Source organism: Simochromis diagramma, unplaced genomic scaffold (assembly GCF_900408965.1).
Source record: "Simochromis diagramma unplaced genomic scaffold, fSimDia1.1 OVJJ01000816.1, whole genome shotgun sequence".
Lineage (NCBI taxonomy): Eukaryota > Metazoa > Chordata > Actinopteri > Cichliformes > Cichlidae > Simochromis > Simochromis diagramma.
This window is the reverse complement of record NW_024386908.1, coordinates 715,986-736,382: the sequence shown is the minus strand read 5'-3', so window position 1 is coordinate 736,382 and position 20,397 is coordinate 715,986. Positions and strand designations below refer to the sequence as shown.

General features: G+C 44.1%; 1 protein-coding gene and 1 long non-coding RNA gene across 2 annotated transcripts in view; one reads left to right on the top strand and one right to left on the bottom strand.

Moving 5' to 3' along the window:
* Positions 1-20,397, bottom strand: part of adamts10 (ADAM metallopeptidase with thrombospondin type 1 motif, 10) — a 53,061-nt gene that overhangs the window by 11,172 nt on the left and 21,492 nt on the right. The window contains exons 8-18 of the mRNA XM_040034963.1: positions 19,731-19,876; positions 18,519-18,562; positions 17,931-18,036; positions 14,584-14,730; positions 14,255-14,396; positions 11,902-12,009; positions 11,096-11,241; positions 10,130-10,193; positions 9,877-9,979; positions 6,833-6,966; positions 202-325 (exon numbers count right to left, since the gene is read on the bottom strand). Of these exons, the coding sequence (XP_039890897.1) occupies positions 202-325; positions 6,833-6,966; positions 9,877-9,979; positions 10,130-10,193; positions 11,096-11,241; positions 11,902-12,009; positions 14,255-14,396; positions 14,584-14,730; positions 17,931-18,036; positions 18,519-18,562; positions 19,731-19,876 (1,264 nt within the window). The remainder of the gene's footprint in view (positions 1-201; positions 326-6,832; positions 6,967-9,876; positions 9,980-10,129; positions 10,194-11,095; positions 11,242-11,901; positions 12,010-14,254; positions 14,397-14,583; positions 14,731-17,930; positions 18,037-18,518; positions 18,563-19,730; positions 19,877-20,397) is intronic.
* On the top strand, positions 7,757-9,190 carry LOC120735558. Its single transcript, XR_005696298.1, has 3 exons — positions 7,757-8,803; positions 8,908-8,947; positions 9,047-9,190. It is a non-coding gene; the product is annotated as an uncharacterized LOC120735558 (long non-coding RNA).

The following is a 20,397-nucleotide window of genomic DNA, read 5'->3' as shown; positions in this document are numbered from 1 at the left end:
TTCTGGGTCAACAGATAAATTACATTGCATAATTTCTCGTGGCAAATACCTCACCTTAATCCAAATCTCGGAGAAGTGGACCCCGTTCAAATATTGAAAGTAAAAGCAGTAAGTCCCCGCCCCAAATAAATGAATCTTTATCTACTGAGAACAACACAGCAGCATTTACACATTGACCGGTGATTATTTTTAGTCCTCTACCTCCTTCTGGCAGCGAGTCGTTGAAGACTCCCTCCACAGACGTGCAGCTGCTCCCGTCGCCGCCGCAGATCCGGCAGCGGTCCTCGCGTACGTCTGAGCCGAGGACACGGTCGCAACCGACGTGCTGCGGGAAGGGAGAAACTAGTGAGCCGCAGGGTCACTCGGGGTCACGGGTGAAGGGGCACAGTCAGTAAGTGGAGAGGTGTCAGAGGCCGGCCTGAGGGATTACCTCCTAATGTCTTCCAGGCCACTTTTTCAAAACACAGAAATATCAGATGGTAACTCCAGATGTGTTTTTCTGATCCTGTGCAGACATAAAGCTCTTAGGTTGCTAAACTCATAGCTGTCGACATAAATAAATTTCATGATGAGCGTTACAGGTGGTTTTACTCAAACTGTTTTACAGCGAAGCAAACCTAAACAAAAGTGCAGAAAACGAATAGCAACTGCTCTTATTCTCATATATTCCTGTGGCAGCTGCTTATTGTACAGCAGGATAATTAGGCTTAAGTTTATTATGACTTTAACAGCGATTGGATCAGAATTAAATGAGTCAAAATGCTGATTCGTCCGGTGGCTTTGTGAGTAGGGGTGAGATATAAAAGCTTATATTCTTAGAGATCCCAACACGTGTTGCCCAGATCGGGTTTCCCCGTCCTCAAACAGCAGAAAATGAAACACATACCACCTCTGTGTCCATTCGATCAATCTAACTAAATACAACAAATATAAACATTGATCCAGAAACCGTTATTTTAGAGCTGAAACAATGACTCAGTGAATTAGTTATTGGCACCCATGTCACAACAAACCAGGAACGAGTTCCTCAAAGGTTTGAATTTGATGTTTTTCTTTGAATTCAATTCAATTTTATTTACACAGCATCAAATCACAACAACAGCTGCCTCAAGGTGCTTTATATTGTACATACAGAGAAAACTCAATGATCATATGACCCCCTATGAGCAAGCACATGTGACTCTACCCCTGATTGTGCTCCTAGATGAAAAGGTCGATCATTCTTCCCTTATTACAATCGTATTATTTTTTACTGGATGTACACACAAAGCAATAATTTGTAAAATGTAACTGAAATATATCAAATCAAAAGTTAATTGATTCAAATAATCATTGGGGGAAAATGTGCTCGGTGCCAATCAATTCAAGTTTATCTGCCTAGAACCCACTAAACCTTTGAGTGCACCAAAATTTGGCGGTGATCCTTTCAAGAGGCGTCCCACCAAAAACCACATGCTGCCAGTGGATCATAAAAGCCGTTAGTTATGTATATTCTGTCACAGTAAGTTTTACTTATATAATCACCTCAAGGCACTTTAGCTGTAGGTAAAGACCACACAGTATTAGAGAGAAACCCCCTATGAGCAAGCACGTTGGCGACAGTGGGAAGGAAAAACTCCCTTTTAACAGGAAGAAACCTCCGACAGAGCCAGGCTCAGGGAGGGGCGGGGCCATCTGCTGTGACAGAAGGAAGACAGGACAAAGACACGCTGTGGAAGAGAGCCAGAGATCAATAATTATATAATATTAATACTAATAAATCAGATTTACGGGTTTAAGGTTTCACATCATTACTGTATTTAAGTTAATTTGCAGTCACTGGTGTACACTGTAAACTCTTTGGTTTATTTGCTTCCAATACACTTTCTGCTTTATTTTTTCTTCTTTAACTTCTCAGTTACGTATCTGATACACACTGAAACATCCATCAAAATGCTGCATGTACCACAGCAACTTCATTAAGTGGACGCATCACATTTTGCTTTGTTCTTTCTACGTTGCTACACACAGACTGCATGTTTACAAGGTGAAGTAGTTTGTAGTAACTCCCCTGGATGAAGGTTGCACTCCAACTAAGCTGTTCGATTTATCCAGACAATTCCTTTTTCAATCTTCGAGACCCCACAGACATTCCCCAACAGAAGAGTTCTTGTATAAAGACATACCGATTCTCCCTCAGCTGCCCCTCGTTGGGCTGAGCCGCCCTGCTGCTTCCTGGGAGAAAGCACATGCCTCAAACCCGTGCCTGAATGATTTGGGTTTGTTGATTACTCTCACTGGGGCTGTTTGTTTTTGAGCGGCTAATTTGCACTGTTCTCGGTAGATTGTGTTGATTTTACCGAAATGAACCTGCTGCATCTTTGTTTACAGGTTAGCGCATTGTTAGCAGATCACCCGCAGAAGTTTCCACTCCCATCGATGCATTTTTGCAATCGAAGCGTCACGCTAACTTAAATCTGGCCCTAGATTTTAGTTTGACATGTTGTGAAAGAAACTCAGTCATGAAAATGACCAAACCCACTGCAAGACAATCTAAAATAATTGAAACTTCATGTAGATTTTATCTTAGGCATGTCAAGTCACAACTGTGCCAAAATGAAATCTTCAAAAATCATCCGATCCACAGAATCCTCTTTGGTTCTTAACCGGGCAGATCAGCCCGTGAGCGCACAGGTCGCACCTGCATTTACCTGAGCGGTGTTACTAATGTTTTCTACACTATATTTGCACCAAAGGGGACAAAGAAATAGACCCCGGCAGATGTTTGCAACAACACGTTGTCCTCAACATCTGTTCCCCTGCCCTTTCCCACCTCCCACACTTGTCCATCGTTCTTTCTGTTTCTCCTCTCTCTGATTGTTAGATGGCAACTTTGCATCCAAAAGCAGCTTGAAGTCGCAGATATGATGAGAAAGAGATGTCTGTGCAGTTTAGCTAAAGTTTTATGTGTGCAATAAACATATAAGAGGTGGACTGCAGACAAAGAAACTGCACGAACAAAGGAAAGGATGGGGTGGAAAGTTGGGACAGGGAGAGAAAGGAGTCGAGAGGTGTAGAGGGAAAAAAGAAAAAGTGAGAGATAATAAGAGCGGAGTGAATGAAAGCCAGCCTGCAGCGCAGACAGACTCACAGCTGAGCTGGAGGGTCACCGAGTTCCTACAGAGCAGAACAGAGCAGACTACAGAGGGAAGGAGGGGGGGGGTGTTGATAAACAAAGTCGTCTCTTTGGATGGAACTTCCTCGGCTCCAGTGAAACCAGTCTGAAGCACTTTTATTAAAGGAGCTTACTGGGGGGTAAGTGGCAGCGGAGGGGAAGCTGAAAAATAAAATCTTTTGGCACAAAGCTGAGCTACAACTATTAAACAACAAGCTGGATATCCTGAGTAGATTTTTCTTCTCTCTGCCCTCGCCACAGTGGAAGTGCATCCAAAATAAACCCACTGGGACTCAGTGGGATCCATGTAAGCTGCACTACGTTACCACCAGGGTTTCTTTTGACTACATTCTTCTACAGACGGGCCAAAATCCACAGCAGTTTGTTACTTTGTTTTCATTAATGAGCTTTATGCTCACTGACAGGTTAAGCATGTTATTTAGAGGCTGCATTAGGTTGACAAACATTAATGTTAAACCACATGGTTACTATTCATTGCTGAGCAGTTTGATTGGTGGTTGGTTCCCGTGGTTCAAAGAAACCTCCTTGCGATTGCTTTGGTTGCCGTAGTTGCCCATAGCGTGAAGCTTGGTGAAACACAAACCAGGAACAAAGACTGTTTGTCTGTTTACCACGAAGCAAACATGTTCCAGCCCTAAACCCACACCGTTTACGGCTTGCTTCGCACTCACCTACAACTACTTACTGAATCGTTTGCAGACAAGTCGGTGCAGTCTATGCAAACTAAAGGCGACGGACGTGCACCCATCAAAGCAAAAACCAACGAGCGACACACAGCAGTCCCTCGCTGTCACGCGGTTCACCTTTCACGGCCTCGCTGCTTCGCTGATTTTTTTTTTGTGCAATTTTGCATGCTTTTTTTTTTTTTTTAACAACGCATTGTGTTCTGCGTCCTGATTGGCTGTAGACCGTTGTCAATCAATCTCCTCCGTGCCGTGTCAGAATGCGTTCAGCTTGTCAAATTTACATAAATCTTCGATCGCTAGCAGCGTGACTCTGAAGTGCTGCACTGTACGTTTGTAGGTTTTCTCCCCAACAAACAACAATGTCGACGAAACGTTTTGCACCGTCAAACGCAGCTGCGGTAGCTCCCAGGAGGCAGAGGAAGATGCTTAAGGAAGGTAGAAGTTACCGTGTTTTCCAGATTATAAGGCGCATTAAGCAAAACAAAACAGTCAGATACGTCAAACTTTACTCAACTCATTCTTCTTGCTTCCTCTACTTCTGTACCATGTTCTGGACCTGGAAACAGGGTTTGATCTTTGGCTTCATTCTATAATCCTGGACTTATTTTTCTACGAAGGTTTGAACTTTGAGAGTTTAAACACGAGATAAAGTTTGAAAATGTTCATGCCTATCATTATTTTAAGAACGCAACACCCGCGATAAACGAGGGACCGCTGTATACTTACATTTCTCCTTAACAACCAGTGGTTGCCAGGCAGTTGCCGACTCGTCTCGATGCTTGCGTGACCGAGCCAGGGCCGTGCAGAGAGGTTTAAAGGGGCGGGTGCTCAAAGTTAAAAAGGGGCACATTGAACCAGGCTGAATAACAACAACACACATTCATCAAGAATCTAATATGGGCAACAAGGCAAAGCAAACGTAGCTGATGGGTACAATGTTGCTGTTGAGGGGTTGCTGTGGATAGTGCTGGAGGGCAGGGCTGTGTTGATCTGAGACGGTAGACATTAAAAAGTCCACAGGAGAGATGGTAGCTGATTAAACAAGTGTCATGAGATAATAACAAAATGCAAAGATTGGTGACAGCGCTTGGAACCATAAGGCAACAAAAAACTGTGAGAAATAATTTAGGCTCTGCCTGTGAATCACTCTTTGCTTCTCTTCTTCCTTCCATCCCATCATCTCATATATCACTCTCCACTTGCTGTCTATCTGAGAACAAGGCACAACTTGCTATTGCAATAAACTATAATCTAATTATCCACACCTAACAACTCTTGCACTTAATCTATAATAAAATGATGACAGAAAAATGTTATAGCACTGCCTTTAGTAGCCTCACACAGCTCCTGCTGTTTCCTCCTCATGTCCTTACCAGCCATGTCTGGACAATGTTATATCATGAGTAATATTTTTTTTAAAACTCCATCTAAATAAAACACACATGCACGCACACACAGTGACATTTTAGACCTTCTTCAGAATACTGTATATACTATGGGCATCATGGTGCTGATCCAGAATCCTTACATTATTATTTATTACTAGAGCTACAATAATAAAGCAATGAGGAGGGGGAAGTAATAAATATGAAATAATGTCATTATGATGATTCCATTTGTTTCACTATCCACTCTGTGCAGGGGCAAAGCTTATTACATGTTTAAACTGTAGAGATACAATAATTTTACTGCTGTAAAATCCAAATTTTGTCTTATTTAAAATATAAATCTAATATAATCTGCTTCTTAATGTATGTTCTTTAAAATACAGCGTGTGTTTTTAATATATTATAATTATAATAATGCATAATTATGTGGACATGCATATTAGATCGTTTTTTAGTGAAATATAATCCCTCCAGAAAGGCAGGAAAAGCCCGGAAACTTGCTTTAAAACTAAATATGTTCCCTAAAACGGTGACAGAGCTACAGACCCATGACAGCCTTACACAGGTAGCCAGCAGCTGTGACCAGCACTACTTGTGCAGTTAATAAAAGGACAGGTAATGTTTGTCGCGCTGTTGCACACACAGCACGCTCGTTTGTTTCAGTTCGTCAGTTGCAACAAGACAGCTTACCAACGTGTACGTAATAAGCTAATACTCCTGGGTGCTACACACTACAGTGTGCGCTGTACACCTACTTACTGGTTTTGTCGCATCAGTCTGTGTCTCTGAGTTAACTTGTGTTTCTCCTACAGCTCCGGACCGCTAAAAATGCGCGTGCTCTTTGTGAGCTCGTTCCCGGCTCGTAACCAGCGCGTTCTGCCGTCAAGGGCGATCATTGGTTAAATGTGATCATGTGACTGATGCAAGCCAGATCCTTTTATTTAGCAAAACTGTGATTAATAGTTAAATATTATTGTTGAGGAGCACAGACAGGACTCCGCACGCACACACACATAAAAAAAAAAAATATATATATATATATTTTTTTAAAAAGTTGCCTCAACAAAAGGGCACCTTGGGCACCCATCAAGAAAGGGGCGGGTGCTCAAGCCCCTCTAGCCCCCCCCTCTGCACGTGCCTGGACCGAGCGTTAGGAGGATTACTGTAAGAACTTCGGGGGGTTGCATGCCAAAGAAGCCGATAGAAGAGCTTCGTGTAAAAATGTTACGTGGTGACACGTCTGAACCCCTAACGAGGGATTTAAAGGGGCTGAGGAGCCCTCAGTGCACAAAATGCACAAAATGCCACAGAAATCAAAATTCAAAAAGGATAATAATCCTAATAATGTTTTTAAGTGGTTTAGATTACGAGAGCATTAGCAAGAGGAAGGCTGCTGAGCAGCTGACTGTGATGACTTGCAGCTTTTAGTGTGTATACTACTTAATGGCGGCCGTCCAGACCCTTGAAAGTGACTATAAACAACATTATCTTAGATGAAAACAATTTTATGTTGAGTCCTTTTAAGCCGTCTCCTCACTTCTAATGGCCGATATTTTGGCTGAAGGCAAACACGTGCAACTCACCTTACACTCTCCGTTTACACACACGTCCAGAGAGTCGTCTCGGCACGGCGTGCCATCCACCACAGCGGGAGAGCGCTCGGTGTAGAAGTTGTATCCTTCTGCGAGGCAGTTGAGAGAGCAGGGCTTCACCCCACCTGGATATCCAAACAGATCAGTTTATCACCGAGATGATATTGGAGGACATTTTCAAATAAATCCCCCAAACTGGTGATTCTGACTGCAGAATAACAGGTGCTAAATAGGCCTCCTGTGGGCTTTTTCTCCCATCTTACCTACTGATAGTACAAATGCGCCTCTGATTAAGCCACTCTGACACAACTCTAACCAGTGTGAACGTGGGATAATATGGAAATGAGGGTAAAAGCATCGCATCCTGACAGGGCTGCAGACAGAACAGGCAGACTGAGAGAGAAAAGAGTGGAACGGTACAAGTACAACCAAAGTACAAGCAGCTGAATCTAATTACATCTCTGCTTTTGTGGCACATACGGACACCAATCTGAGCGAGACTTCTGTTGGGAATCGACATTAGCATCCACAGCAATTACATGGAAAAGCCAGTCAGCTGAAGTAACGCGTTATATGGGACATTTCTTAAAGTATTGATGCTGTAAAATGAATTTGGGGGGCAAAACAGAGCGACAAACACAAACGTGTACATGCATGCGTAATATTTATTATGCAAACATACCAACGTACTTAAATCTAAGTATGTTGTGCATGCACACGCACACACAGCATTGCTAAAGGTCTTCTCCTGCCAGGTGGCATATACTGTGTCATTCATTAATCTGTGCACTTTGCCAGCTGCTCCACTATTTGAGTGACTGGCGACATCAGCTTGGCGTGCGTTTGTTTGTGCTGGCAGCGCTAAAGCAGGTACAGCGCCGGGCCGCAGAGAGAGAGCGAAAGAGAGTTGGAGAGTTTGTGCTGGCAGAGCTCGCAGACAATAAAGCGGTCCGACCGCGGAAAACTACAATTCCCATGGTGCCTCGCTTTGGCAGGGCAATCACAGCAATCACTGCAGCAGCAGGGTGTGTGTGTGTGTGTGTTATAACCTGCAGGGTTTTGGTGTATGGAGTGTGAAAGTGGAATGTGAAGGCTGTTGGACCGAGAACAGTAACGGAGAGCAGCTCGACAAAACGCTTATATGGAGAGAGGCTTTTTAACGAACTGTCCTTGGCTGTCTGCGCCGAGAGAGAAAGGCTGCCTCTGTTCTCCGTGTCGGAAACAGAACTCGGAGACGGCTTGCATTATGGCGAGCTGGATAAAGCAAAAGGAGGGGAGTCGTCTGTGGAGGGGGGGCAATGACAGAGAAAGAATAAGGGAAAGTGAAGCAGTCTCCACCGAGCGTGACGTTATAAGGAAAAGGCTAAAATGAGCATTTGAGGACAGAGGAGTGATCTGGCCTCAGCGCAGGGCAGAGACGATGGCAACGCTCCTATTTTAACAGCTGCAAGGGATTTCCATTGTAAAATCAGCTGACTTGATGAAAGGAGCACTTGTTGCCTGGAGTTGGAATCGGATGGCTGACCGTCTCTGTAACCCATTATGTTACTGGAGGGCCAGATTAAAGGCAGTTATGTCGCTGAAACTATTTATCTTTCACGTCCAGGTTCAGCGTCTAGTGCTCATCAGGAGCGAGGAATTCCTGCAAGGCATTGTGGGATGCATGGCTCTCTGCAGCCAGCATCTGCAGGCCAGACAGGGGCGAGTCTGCAGCAGCAGGAGCTTCGATTCACGTTTTGCTCTCTCTCCACGCACGCACGCGACAGTCTTTACCCTCGTCTCCTCTTTTCCTCTCTTGGCTCGCGTCCTTCTCACCTTCATCTCACCTGTACTGTCCTTTTATTCTATCCTAATATCACAATTCTACGCGCTCAAGACACAAACCGCGGTCCAACTGTTTAAGCAGTGAAACAAGGAGAGCGGGACTGATGGAAAACTTTCCTTTAAGCCACATTTTTAAAGGTAAACAGGATTTTAACGAGCTTATAATCACTCAGCAGATATAGCATGTAACCCATATGATTCAGCTTATCCAGTAATCACTGTGTTCTTGCTGTTCAACACAGGAGAGCATTGTGTAAAGATGTGGATGGGCTGATCTTTTAGGTAAGTAGTGGAGTAAAGAAGTAACTGAATTATGATGCGACCTTAACCTTGGATTTTACTTTAATCTATGTTGAATTCATTCTTATTTTATTTCTATAGCACCAAATCACAATGGCTCTGGCCTCGACGTGCTTTGTGAAGTAGACACAATAACACAGAGAAAACCCCAGAAGTCAGATGCTGCCCCCCCTTTGAGCAAGCACTTGGCGACAGTGGGAAGGAAGAACTCTGTGTTAAAAGGAAGAAACCTCTGGCAGAACCAGGTTAGGGAGGGACTGGTTGGAAGAGAGCCAGAGATTCAGAAGAACTAATAGATCAGGGGTGTCGAACTCCAGGCCTCGAGGGCCGGTGTCCTGCAGGGTTTAGATCTCACCCTGGGTTGACACACCTGAATCAAATGATGAGTTCATTACCAGGCCTCTGGAGAACTTCAAGACATGTTGAGGTCATTTATCCATTTAAATCAGCTGTGTTGGATCAAGGACACATCTAAAACCTGCAGGACACCGGCCCTCGAGGTCTGGAGTTCGACACCCTTGACCCCTGATACGAGCAAGTTCGAGAGACTCAGTAAATGGAAAATGGACTGGTTCTTCTGTACTACCGCTACCTGAGCACTCTAACTGCTTTATACAGCCAGCCGTATTCACCCTCATTCATTCAAGCACTTTTTCTGCATAGGTGCTTTCTGTCTAACATTCACACACATTCATACTCTGATGGATCCATCAGAGGAAAACTTGGGGTTAGTGTCTTGCCCAGAGATATCTGCTAACCTCCTGATTAGTGGATATGTTCATTATTTTACCTGCAAACCACCGCTGACTGACCTGGTCTGGTCACACCTGATGGTCTGGGAAACGTCTGCTAGCTCACATTAAACTCGTGCACGCACACAAACCCAAGAGAGACGAGCACTACTCACTCACCTCCTCTGTAAGGCCTCCAGGTGTAAAATTTCCCCCGAAAGGGGATGCTATCGAAGTTGGAACACTGAATCTCTCGGAAGTCCCGAGAGCCTGCGGGGCAGTCCTGTAACATACACGTGTGCACGCAGTTTTATACGTGCAAGCAGATAAAACACATTCATTCCAACCGTAGTCCTCTTCTTGATTATAGTGGTTTGACTAGTTGATGAGAGCAATGATGATGATGATGATGATGAAGAGCCGTAATACTCACATCTATATTGCAGGACCTGAAGCGTTTTCTCTCTCCTAGGCAATATTTCCCACCAATAGTTGGCCTGCAGTGACACAAAGAGAGCCGACGTCCATCACACACAGCACTGACTTTCAGCTTTCTTCGTGTTTAAATTCACTGTCACTGCATTATTGTTTTTTCACAAACAGAGCTGCCGTCTGCCATTTTCACGTGACTGTTGGTGTTAGACCGTAAACAAATTCAAAGAGAACGAAGCCAAAACAAAGATGCAAAATGACGCTTAAAACGACACAGGAGAGTGTCGGGCTCAGATTTGGGTCAATCCATTTTCAGTTTAACCAGTTCGAGACCAGGCATCCGGCATCTGCGATTCAAAAGGTCATTTTGTGATCATCCCCACTCCGCTGCTGCCTGCAAGAACGTCTTGGATTAAATGATAGGACTGATGTTTTCAGCGTGTTTGAGTTTGAAGAAGCAGCATTTAATGGCTCATTTACTTCTGCCCTATGGCTTTGGATTTAATCTAACCAGTAGTGAATAAATACCAGTTTGGAAAACTAAAAACATATAATGAAAAGATCCTATTGCAATTCAAGCATCGATTACCAGGCTTCCACTTGCACACATGGGTGGGCTGGCTGTGTCCATCCTGATCTGTGTGTTTTGGATGTTGGGTTATAATCTGGAGATCCTCTGGGCTGAAACAACAGCTCTTATAATATATGAATACTTACCATCTCATATGGTCATTTAACTGCAACCACAGAAGCTCCACCCACATGCTATGCAAGCTTTCCTTTTATGAGGGGCAGCCAATGAGAAGCTACAAGGCTTATTACTGAGGATGAACCGAGACGCCACCCGGAGTAAGTAAGTAAGATAAATATGGTTCACCTTCTGAATCACACTGAGCTGCTTTAGTAAAGTTCAACAATAAAAACATGCAGGACGCGTTGGCTAAGATCAGGTGAGCTAAATCCGTACCTGGGGCTGTCGCAGTGTCTGACAGAAGAGGAGACGCCGCCTCCACATGTCCTGCTGCACTCCTCCCAGGGAGACCACAGACCCCAGCCTCCATCCACACCCTGTGGGCGAGTCCCGTACGCTACGCACACCCTCTTGTAGCACCACTGCACAGTTGCAGATACGTGTAAGTATAGCAATTATCATATATAGTTATAGTTATATTTGATTTATTTATATAGCACATTTAAGTACAACAAGAGCGTTGACCAAAGTGCTGCACAAGAATACAACATACCTACTAAAATAACTTAGAGTATTGATAGCAAACACCAAATATGAATTAACAAATAACTCTCATGCTGTATTAAAAGCCAGCTTAGGCGCTACGACTGCAAACGCTCGATCGCCTCTATGAGCCTCGGCCTTGGTAAAAGCAAAAGATCACTTGATCTAAGAGATCTAAGGGGGTATAAGGCTGCAAGAGGTCAGAGAAATACCCGGAACCTGTGCATCCAGGGTTTTGTAAGGCAACAATAACATTTTTAAATTAATTCTGGACAGGATATGTGCAGCAACATCAGGCCTCGGCATATACGCTCTAATCTCAAAGAGAAAACAAAAGAAACACACGTGACTCACAAACCTACCAACGCATGTTTACTGAGATGATATTTTTCCCTTTTTTAAATTTGTAATCGTGCAGGTATTTGATGACGTGCTGCTTCTTTATTCTCGTGAACACTCGGCTCTCACTTGCAGCCATATTTGGACTTTGTTTTGCTTTACTGCTTTACGCCCTAATTAAAACAAAAGAGCATTATTACCCCTTTCTCTATGGTGTTGGTCTGACAGATGGTTCCCTCTGCAGCAGGAATGCTGGTTGTGATACAACGGTTGCTCTTACTCATGCACCAAAGTTCACTGCAGACTTCCTGTGTGTGTGAATGAAAGAGAGTACAAAGAAAAAAACATTTGAGACGGCGAGACGTGCGATAAAAGAAAAGAAAGCATAAAGCGAGACAACCTGACGGTCAAAACCCAGACGTGAGAGCAGATGTGTGTCTTGTTCACCTTCCTCTCTTCTCCCTCTGTAGCAGTGCCTCCAACACCTGGCGGTGGGGGTTATGTTTTACTGTGTACACGTGCTCTGACCGCGTAGTATCAATAATAACGAGCCTATAAAGCAGTTTGCTGTTCCAGATGTCCGCTCACTCTGAACCCGGCTCCGTAAAACTTGACCGTGCAATAAAGTGGATGCTATTAAGCGAAGGTACGATGTTTCACATCACAGATTTGAAAGGCGTTGAAAGTTGTTTTTTAAACAACACCAGTCCACAAGGATTAGCTGACTATAAAGGCTGGCAGAGGGAGAAAGTGTGTGTGGGTGTTATGGTGGGCACCACATGTGGGATGTGGAGATGTTTTGCTCTACAGATGGTCCTGGTTTTTGCTCTCAGATTCTGGATACTCGTCTCAGTCTTATTATTCTGCTGTTTAAGGTTCTGGTTTTTGTGTTTGTTGGATTTGGAGAGTTCCCGTTGTGCTTTCCTGCACTCGTTGGGTCTCGGTTTGAGGCTGTTTGTTTATACGATGCACTGGTTTTTAGTTTGTCTTGGTTTATTATAGCTGACTGTATTAATAATGGTTTCCCGTGTATTTGTTTACGCTCCGGCCCCCCTGCGTCCCCCTGTTAAGTGCTAGTGTTCATACCCGTGTCTTTGGGATTGTCCTGTTTTACTTTGAAGGGTTCATTTGTCTTCAGTTCTGCTTCCTGTCCGTCTCCCCTGATTCACCTGATTGTTTTCACCTGTAGTTTTCCTGCGTACAGGCTGGTGTGTCCCACGGGTGCTAACCTGTTTATTTCTCCAAAGGTTGATTCTGTTCATCTGGATGTTTTCAGTGGGAGAAACGTTTCGTCATCATCAGGTGACGTCTTCAGTCTCAGCTGACTGCAGGTTTCAATCTTATAAACAGGACATTTGCATAATGACTGAAACCAGCCCACTGAAGGAACAATGGGCTGGAGGTCAGTTCCTTAATCTTAATTATGCAAAAACTGTTTATTTCCATTGAGATTTAAGTTTCTTTGTGGATTTTATTGGTTTTCCATGTTTGTGGACTTTTGTGTTTCTTGGATTATTATTCAGCTATTAAAGCTTCCTTTGTTTGTATCCTATGCTTCCTGTGCCACATGTTGGATCCTCTCCAGCTTTAAACACATATAACTGTGTCAACCAAGGTGTTCGAGGCACTGCATACACCTCAAGGGCGGAAACTTAAAAGGGCCTAAAAACAAAAAGTGTGCTGCGTGTTTGTTATTGATGACGACTGCATTGCAACAAACTGCTCCTTTCTGCCTCTCGATGGGTCTCCTGCTGCAGTCATAATTGTCTATAACAGCAGGGACACTTAAGACAGGTTAAATACTGTCACTAACGCAGCATGAAAGTGCAATTATATGGATGCCTGTTTATGCCACTTTTGCAGAGTTGAAAATTTTTGGGTCGTTATGTTGAACTCGACTACCCCCAAAGGGCAATTCTAAAACTTGGACGTTTTATGCTGATGTTATATGAAAATCTGTCCATGCTGCTTATCCAGGGTCGCGGGGACAGCACCCTGAGCAGAGCCCGGACCTCCTCCAGCTTCTCCAGGGAAAGTCCGAGATGTTCCCAGGCCAGCCAAGAGATATAACCTCTCCAGCTTGGTGTAGTGTCTAGTGTAGTATATTCATCTTCCTGTGTCATTGTAAAGACATTTCCTAATTTGTTGGACACTGACCTTTGACCTTAGAGTGTTACATACCATAATGGTGTATTTAATTACGTTTACCGGTACTCATATGGTTGGAGCAGAATAGGCTGAAATCTCCAAGCTGGAAAAACTTTTAAGGTGTAGTCGTGCAGTTTGACAATGAAGGTCAAAGCCAACCTCGGTACTCATGTCACGGTATATCGACAAGTCTGAAGACCACCCATAGCAAATTGGAGGTAATGTAAAGTTTTTCAACACACTAACATGAAATCTTTTTTCTCTCCAGTGGCAGAAACAATAAAAACGACAGACATCACTTAAACGTTTGTCCGTGGATCTTTTCAGAAAATATACTGTAAGAAAAAAATATGAATATTGACAAATTCTGTAAAAGTTGAGCGAAAGATAAGAAACTATACCCACCGCGTATTTGCACTGTCGAGACCTGACGCCGTACTGAAAGCGGCACTGTTCGTCTGCATCGTAGGCCTGACCTGGCGCTGTGGTGGGGTACACAAACTCCTGCTTTGGCGGGACGTTGTTCAGGCAGGAGCCCATACCTGAGCTACAGGTGCAAACGAGGAGACAGAAAGAAAAAGCACTAAACGGGCTGCGGTAAGTTTTCCTGCTCCGTCTGCGACTCGGATGTTTCTCTGACCATCAGACATTTTACACCAGTCTTCGTGAGACCGTTCCTTCCTCAACCCTCACATTTACAAATGATTTACGCCGCTGCAGATAATCTGACTCACTCCAGGAAGCTGGTGATGTAATCCCGGCTGCAGGCGGACCAGATGAACGGATTTGTCTTCATGGTGATGTGGTCAGCCATCAGCTTGGCAGTCTCCTGGCTGCGGGGCCCGCAGGCGTTCCCCATGCCGTCATGGTTCATCCCAAACCTAAAGCCCATGATGATACAGTGACAACACTTTGAGGCCATGTGGACGGTAATAACCCCTGCAGCAGCGACGGGGACAGTGGAAAAAAGATCACTGTTAATAACCGAGAGGGATCTAAAGAACAGACATGAAAGATTACGGTCCACAGCTGTCAGACACGTCCACCTTCCATCTATCAAAAAAATCCCACCAGATGTTTCATTAGTATCATCTTAGGACAGCGGTCTCCAGGAGAACCTGGTACCCTGGTGGTGTTGTTGTTTTATTGGACATCAAGTCTGGGACTGATTTACACCTCATAAAGGCACATCTGTACGGCTTTAAAGGGGCTTAACGTCTTAACTCGCGTGTTATTATGTTTGAATAACAACAAAACGGCCAATTTTGTGTCACATGGGGTCAAGTTGAGAGCTGCCTTTCTAATTAGGTTACTTTTATAATCAATTTCTCAGGAAATTTGTGAGGATTTGTTACTCTAGTATTTGTTACTCTGCTTTCGCCTGGAAAAAGAAAACACGCCTTTTGTCAAGTCAAAGATTTTACACATCAAGACGTGATTAAAGAAATATCATCAGAAAATTATTGAAATACAACCTCAGACGTATGAACGGATTTTGACATTTTACATAACAACAAACTAAAAGCTGAAATTCAGAAGCAGCAGTGAGAAAAACTAAGCACGCCTCTCGATTCAGAAGCTTGCAGAAGCTTTAGCAGCGATAACTTATTATTGTTTCCTGCGACTCTGTCGAGTATCTCGCATCCTTTGACTCCCCAATCTCACTCTGACTGGGCCGTCGCAGTACTCGATTACTTCGTTTTCTTAGGCATTCCCCACATGGAAAAGATAAATCGTATAAAGTTTGTATCTGTCTTGTGTGAAACTTGTATGAAAAGCATACAAGAGTGAAAACAGATACAAGATCCTTAAAAATTATATAATGAAACTTGTATGTTTTGGATACTAAAACAATGTATGAAAGTAATGAGAAAGTGGCCACTTTCATCAGTAAATCATGTAAGTTTTTACTATTTCTTTTCCATGTGGGTCTGCTGTAGATGTGCTGCTGTGTTCGGTATAATCGTCCTGATTCATGAACCAATGATGACTTCAGAAGACGAGTTCATGGTTTGCTCAATGACTGTAAGGAGCCTCTGGCAGCTGAGCATTACAGTCAAACATCTCCACTCTGGTCTGTTCAAAGGACTTCGCTCTTAAAGTCTTGCCGCCTGTTCAGATGTAACTTTGCAAACTTAAGCCGTGCTGCCGTCTTCTTTTGGCGAGAAGAAGCTTTGTGCTGGCAACCCTTCCAAACAGGCTTTTTCTACTGGATTGTACTGAACTTTAGCATTTAGCATGCTTACTGAGGCCTGTGGAGTCTGATATCGAGCTCTCGGGGTTTTTGACTGACAACTGTCATGAATGTTTTTCACGTTCTTGGAAATCACCCTGTGAATCCTCATTGCTGATGTCTGCAGACCAGCAAACTGACAGAACTTCTGCTTCTTTGGAGGCGCTCACAGTTGCTGACGATCAGTTCATCAAGTGCTACTTACACATAGTCAGGGTTAGGGTTGGCTTTTTGTTAAACAAATAATGACACGGTGTAATATGTCATGACTTATTGTTCATCGTAGATCATATTTACCTCATTTTCTCAGGATGTCCTGATACATAAAAGGCGACACTTCCTCGTACTCCTAACGGCGGGCATATTTTCATTCCTGAGGTTTCTTTCAGCAAAGAATTTTTGAATTATTCTTGAAAATAAGATAATAAGTAAGTAATAAGATGAATCAGCAAAGTCAGTACGCTTGCATGCTGAAGATCTTTGTAATTTATGCACAAAATTTTACAATGCAATGTTTGAATCTCTAAGATTTCACAAAAACGTCATTAATTGTTTGCTTTACAGTATTTGATTAACAGCTGTAACCTCAGAGTCACGTACAAGAAGCAAAGGCGTCCATGGCAGGCAGCGATATCACTCTCAGTAGCTGCGTTTGTTCTCAAAACGTTCCACCTCCCTGCAGAGTCATTCGTGTTTGGTCCCCTCATGTGTGCACGCTCATGTGTGCACGCTCATGTGTGCACGCTCATGTGTGCACGCTCATGTGTGCACCCTCATGTGTGCACCCTCATGTGTGCATATATATACATTAATTAGTCATGCTGACAAGGTACCCTCAGGGTTTGGGTGCTTTAAAAAACAAAGACCTGTGTTAACCATTAGGAAAGCAGAACCCTGATGGATCCACCATCTGCACGAATACTTCTCGATGCTATTTTCATACATAAATGAACGGGACGGTGAATTGCTGAAGGATACAACAGTAACAGATGTTGAGACAGAATTGTACTCCCGCTCGTGAGCGGATTTCACTGGGATGCAAAGGAACGACGTTCAGCGTTCTTACTGATGGATTTGACTCGTGATGTTCGAGACTCGGTCCCCAGCAGAAGATCAGAAACACCCCGAAGGGACATTTCACGTTTCAGGAAGGACAACCAGGTCTAGTTCACGGATCACAGATTGTGCGTCTTTTTTATTTAAAGAACAGATGTTTGTCATCACGTGTGAAGCACTTATCCGTGGCCTCGGTGCTCGATTTCTAAAAGAAACACTTGTGGATTTTGACCCCGTTTCCGGAGGTTTATAACACAACCCCCCAACGCATACTTTGAAACAAGGCTGACACATTTATACGGCATTTTCGTGGGATGGTGGTTGAAAGACATTTCAGCATCGCTATAAATCAATCCGTTTAAATCCCAGACAGCTTCAAACCCATGTTTAAGTCTGGTTTCACGGACAGCTGCGATGGATCTACTCATCGAGTTGGCAGCCGGTTTAATATTTGCAAAGGTCGTATATTCTGGAAACGACGCTGCCGTCTGTGGCCAGCAGCATCGAAACTGAAGGAATATTTGTAATTCTTCTGCTGTCTGACACCTCGAGCTCTCCAACGCTCCTGCCTCTGTGGCGAAGATGAATTTGTCCTGGAATTCACAAACTTGCGGGATTTTCCTATCATTCGACAGATTTTTATCGAGCCAGAGTAATTATATTAGAAATACAAGTAAACGATGTTGCACAGCGATGAGATGATATCAAACAGAAGTCTCTTTTTTTTTGTGCAACATCTGCAAATGTGTCCAGGAAATTAAAAATGAGAGCGTGCGTGCGTTTGTTACTCACGTGTGTCCAATCTCATGGGCGATAGTGAAGGCCGTCCCCAGGCCGATGTCCTCGTTGATGCTGCAGCTCCTCTCTGGCTCGCACATCCCTCCTACCGGAGCCAGACCTGCAGAAATGCACTCTATGAATATAAAAAACAACTCTACTCTGAAGCAAGCACACGAACCGAATGAGAATCCCAACTGAGAGAAAGGATGATGTTCCCAGCAGCCGCAGCTCACTATTTTGCCAACTCTGCTTTTAGTAAAGCGTGCGTTGTTATCAATAAACATGCAGAGTGTAAAAGTACACAGATGCACATCATTTGCATCGCACTTTCTTGAGCATGTAAGAACTTTAAACATGCATGCACACTTTTTTTAACGTCAAACCTGCAACTCTTTGGAAAGTAAGAGCACACTGGGTGGGACCCTTGAAATTATTCTCAGATGAGTAACTGATTTCAGAGTTAAGGATGGAAGAAGGTGTAGGGTTACGTTTATGGTTACGGTTGGGAGGAAGCATGAAGCTGTGACGGTCAGGGCTAGGAGAAAGAGTCAGCGGGATCAGAAATATGGAAGTTTGTGGTCACGTGTGATGGAAGGTTACCTAGAGTTTCACAGGGCTTGTTTTTTTGGATGCAGATGTCGTACCTGCAAGACGTGAGGAAAAACAAAAAGGAGGTTTGACAGTCGTACACAACAAGGTGCAGAAACTGCATCAGCTGCTGCTTAAGATACATGTGAACACACTTGGACACGCAGCGTAGTCACACATGCACACAGTAGCGACAGCAGACGGATAAAGTTTTAAAAGAACAATAGGCGGAAACCGCGGACGGTCACTGCGGTGTCATCGCGTCTGAACAGCTTCCATCCCCGCTTGATAAATGCTGCTGTAAAACCGAGCTGTTCTCACCAAGCCGCCACCAAGACCGCATCTCAAAAAAGTCGTGACATTTATCTGCTTTCACGCCCCACCTCCCCTCGCCGACGCTAACCTCCCGCAGCTCGAGTTCGTGGCACATTCTTTTGCACAGAATAGGAAAGTATTTGTGGCAGCGCTGCCCGAGCACAAGTGCGTTCAGATGACTCTGACCAAACCGTGGCCGTGCTGTTCACTGTTGCACATTCCTGAGTCAATAGCACCAGTGTTTTTTTTGTTTTTACTTAACATGTATCCGCCACTGGTGTCTGCATTTTGTGCATTAAATGCGAGTATTCAAATAACGTAAACTATGATTCATCACCTTTTTTCTCCCAAAGTTAAACTATGTCAGTATTTGTTTTATCTCCCCTTTTTGGGGGCTGCAAAAATGAGATTGTAAGCATACGAACACTCATGCCTGCCATAAATGTTGACTTGCACAGAGTCTGTATCCGTTTGCAAAAAGCTATACTGTATAAATTTCCCCCATCCCTTAAGCGGAGCGATGCCAAAACACCGGTTCAGGAAAAGTGGAATGAACACAAGTTAAAAACAGTCTTCAGTGTCGGGCAACACTCGGACTACATGCTGTCGTTTAAGACGAGTTAATCGAGGGAGCCGCGTCAAATTCAGCCTGTCAGGACTTGATAGCACATTAAATCCATCCATGAGAGGAGGCGGATCATCTCAGTGTCACTGTCTGATCAGGTGCTGAGCTGTGTGGAGCCTGAACTGGACTCTCCTGGTCAGGTCTTACTGGCTGGGCCCACCTTACTATATTTAGTTTTCAACACACGACTGATTCTGTTGACTCTTAATTGAGGTTATTTGTTCCTACGAGGGTCACAAGCGGACATTCCCGCAGGACAGGTTTTTCTTTTCGAGGTTTCCGACCTGGTGATGAGCACGGCGGTGTCGTGATGAGCAATGCCGTTGTCAGGTATGGCGTTCCCGTAGCTGCTGCGGTGCTGGATGGTTTTCTGCCACTTGCAGAAGCTGTCTAAAGACTTCCCCGCATGATGGTTGATCTCCAGTGTGGGCTGGTGGGGACAGACAACAGAAGCACTTCCTTTGTTTAAACACAAAACAATCAGCTTCAGGAATGAACGAAAGATACTTAATGTGAAGTTATTCCAACATCAACAACAATTACAACAATGCTATAATAACCCCGTCTTCCTGTATTGCAGCGATTGAGGCATTTTTCCACCGCAGCATTGCATGTTAGTCCCTCAATCCTGTAAAAGATATGTAGAAGCGCGGAGGGAGTGCTCTGCTGGCCACAGCTGGCGAGAACTCGTAACCCAGGAATGTGTGCGGTGACATAACTAGTAATTGTCTTATCCCACAGTCCCTCATTTCTGGCCCTACTGCTGTCCTCATTTTCCTTTCCAGGGGCAGCTTGCCTATTCAGACCTGGAAAACGGCAGCAGGAGCGCTTGCACAGAACACTCTCGATCCCGCCCCGACCTCAACGGTCCACGGAGTAAGAATAACAACACTAATACTCGCCTACCGCTAATGACCCTAACATTTACTTCACTACCATGTGAGATAACGA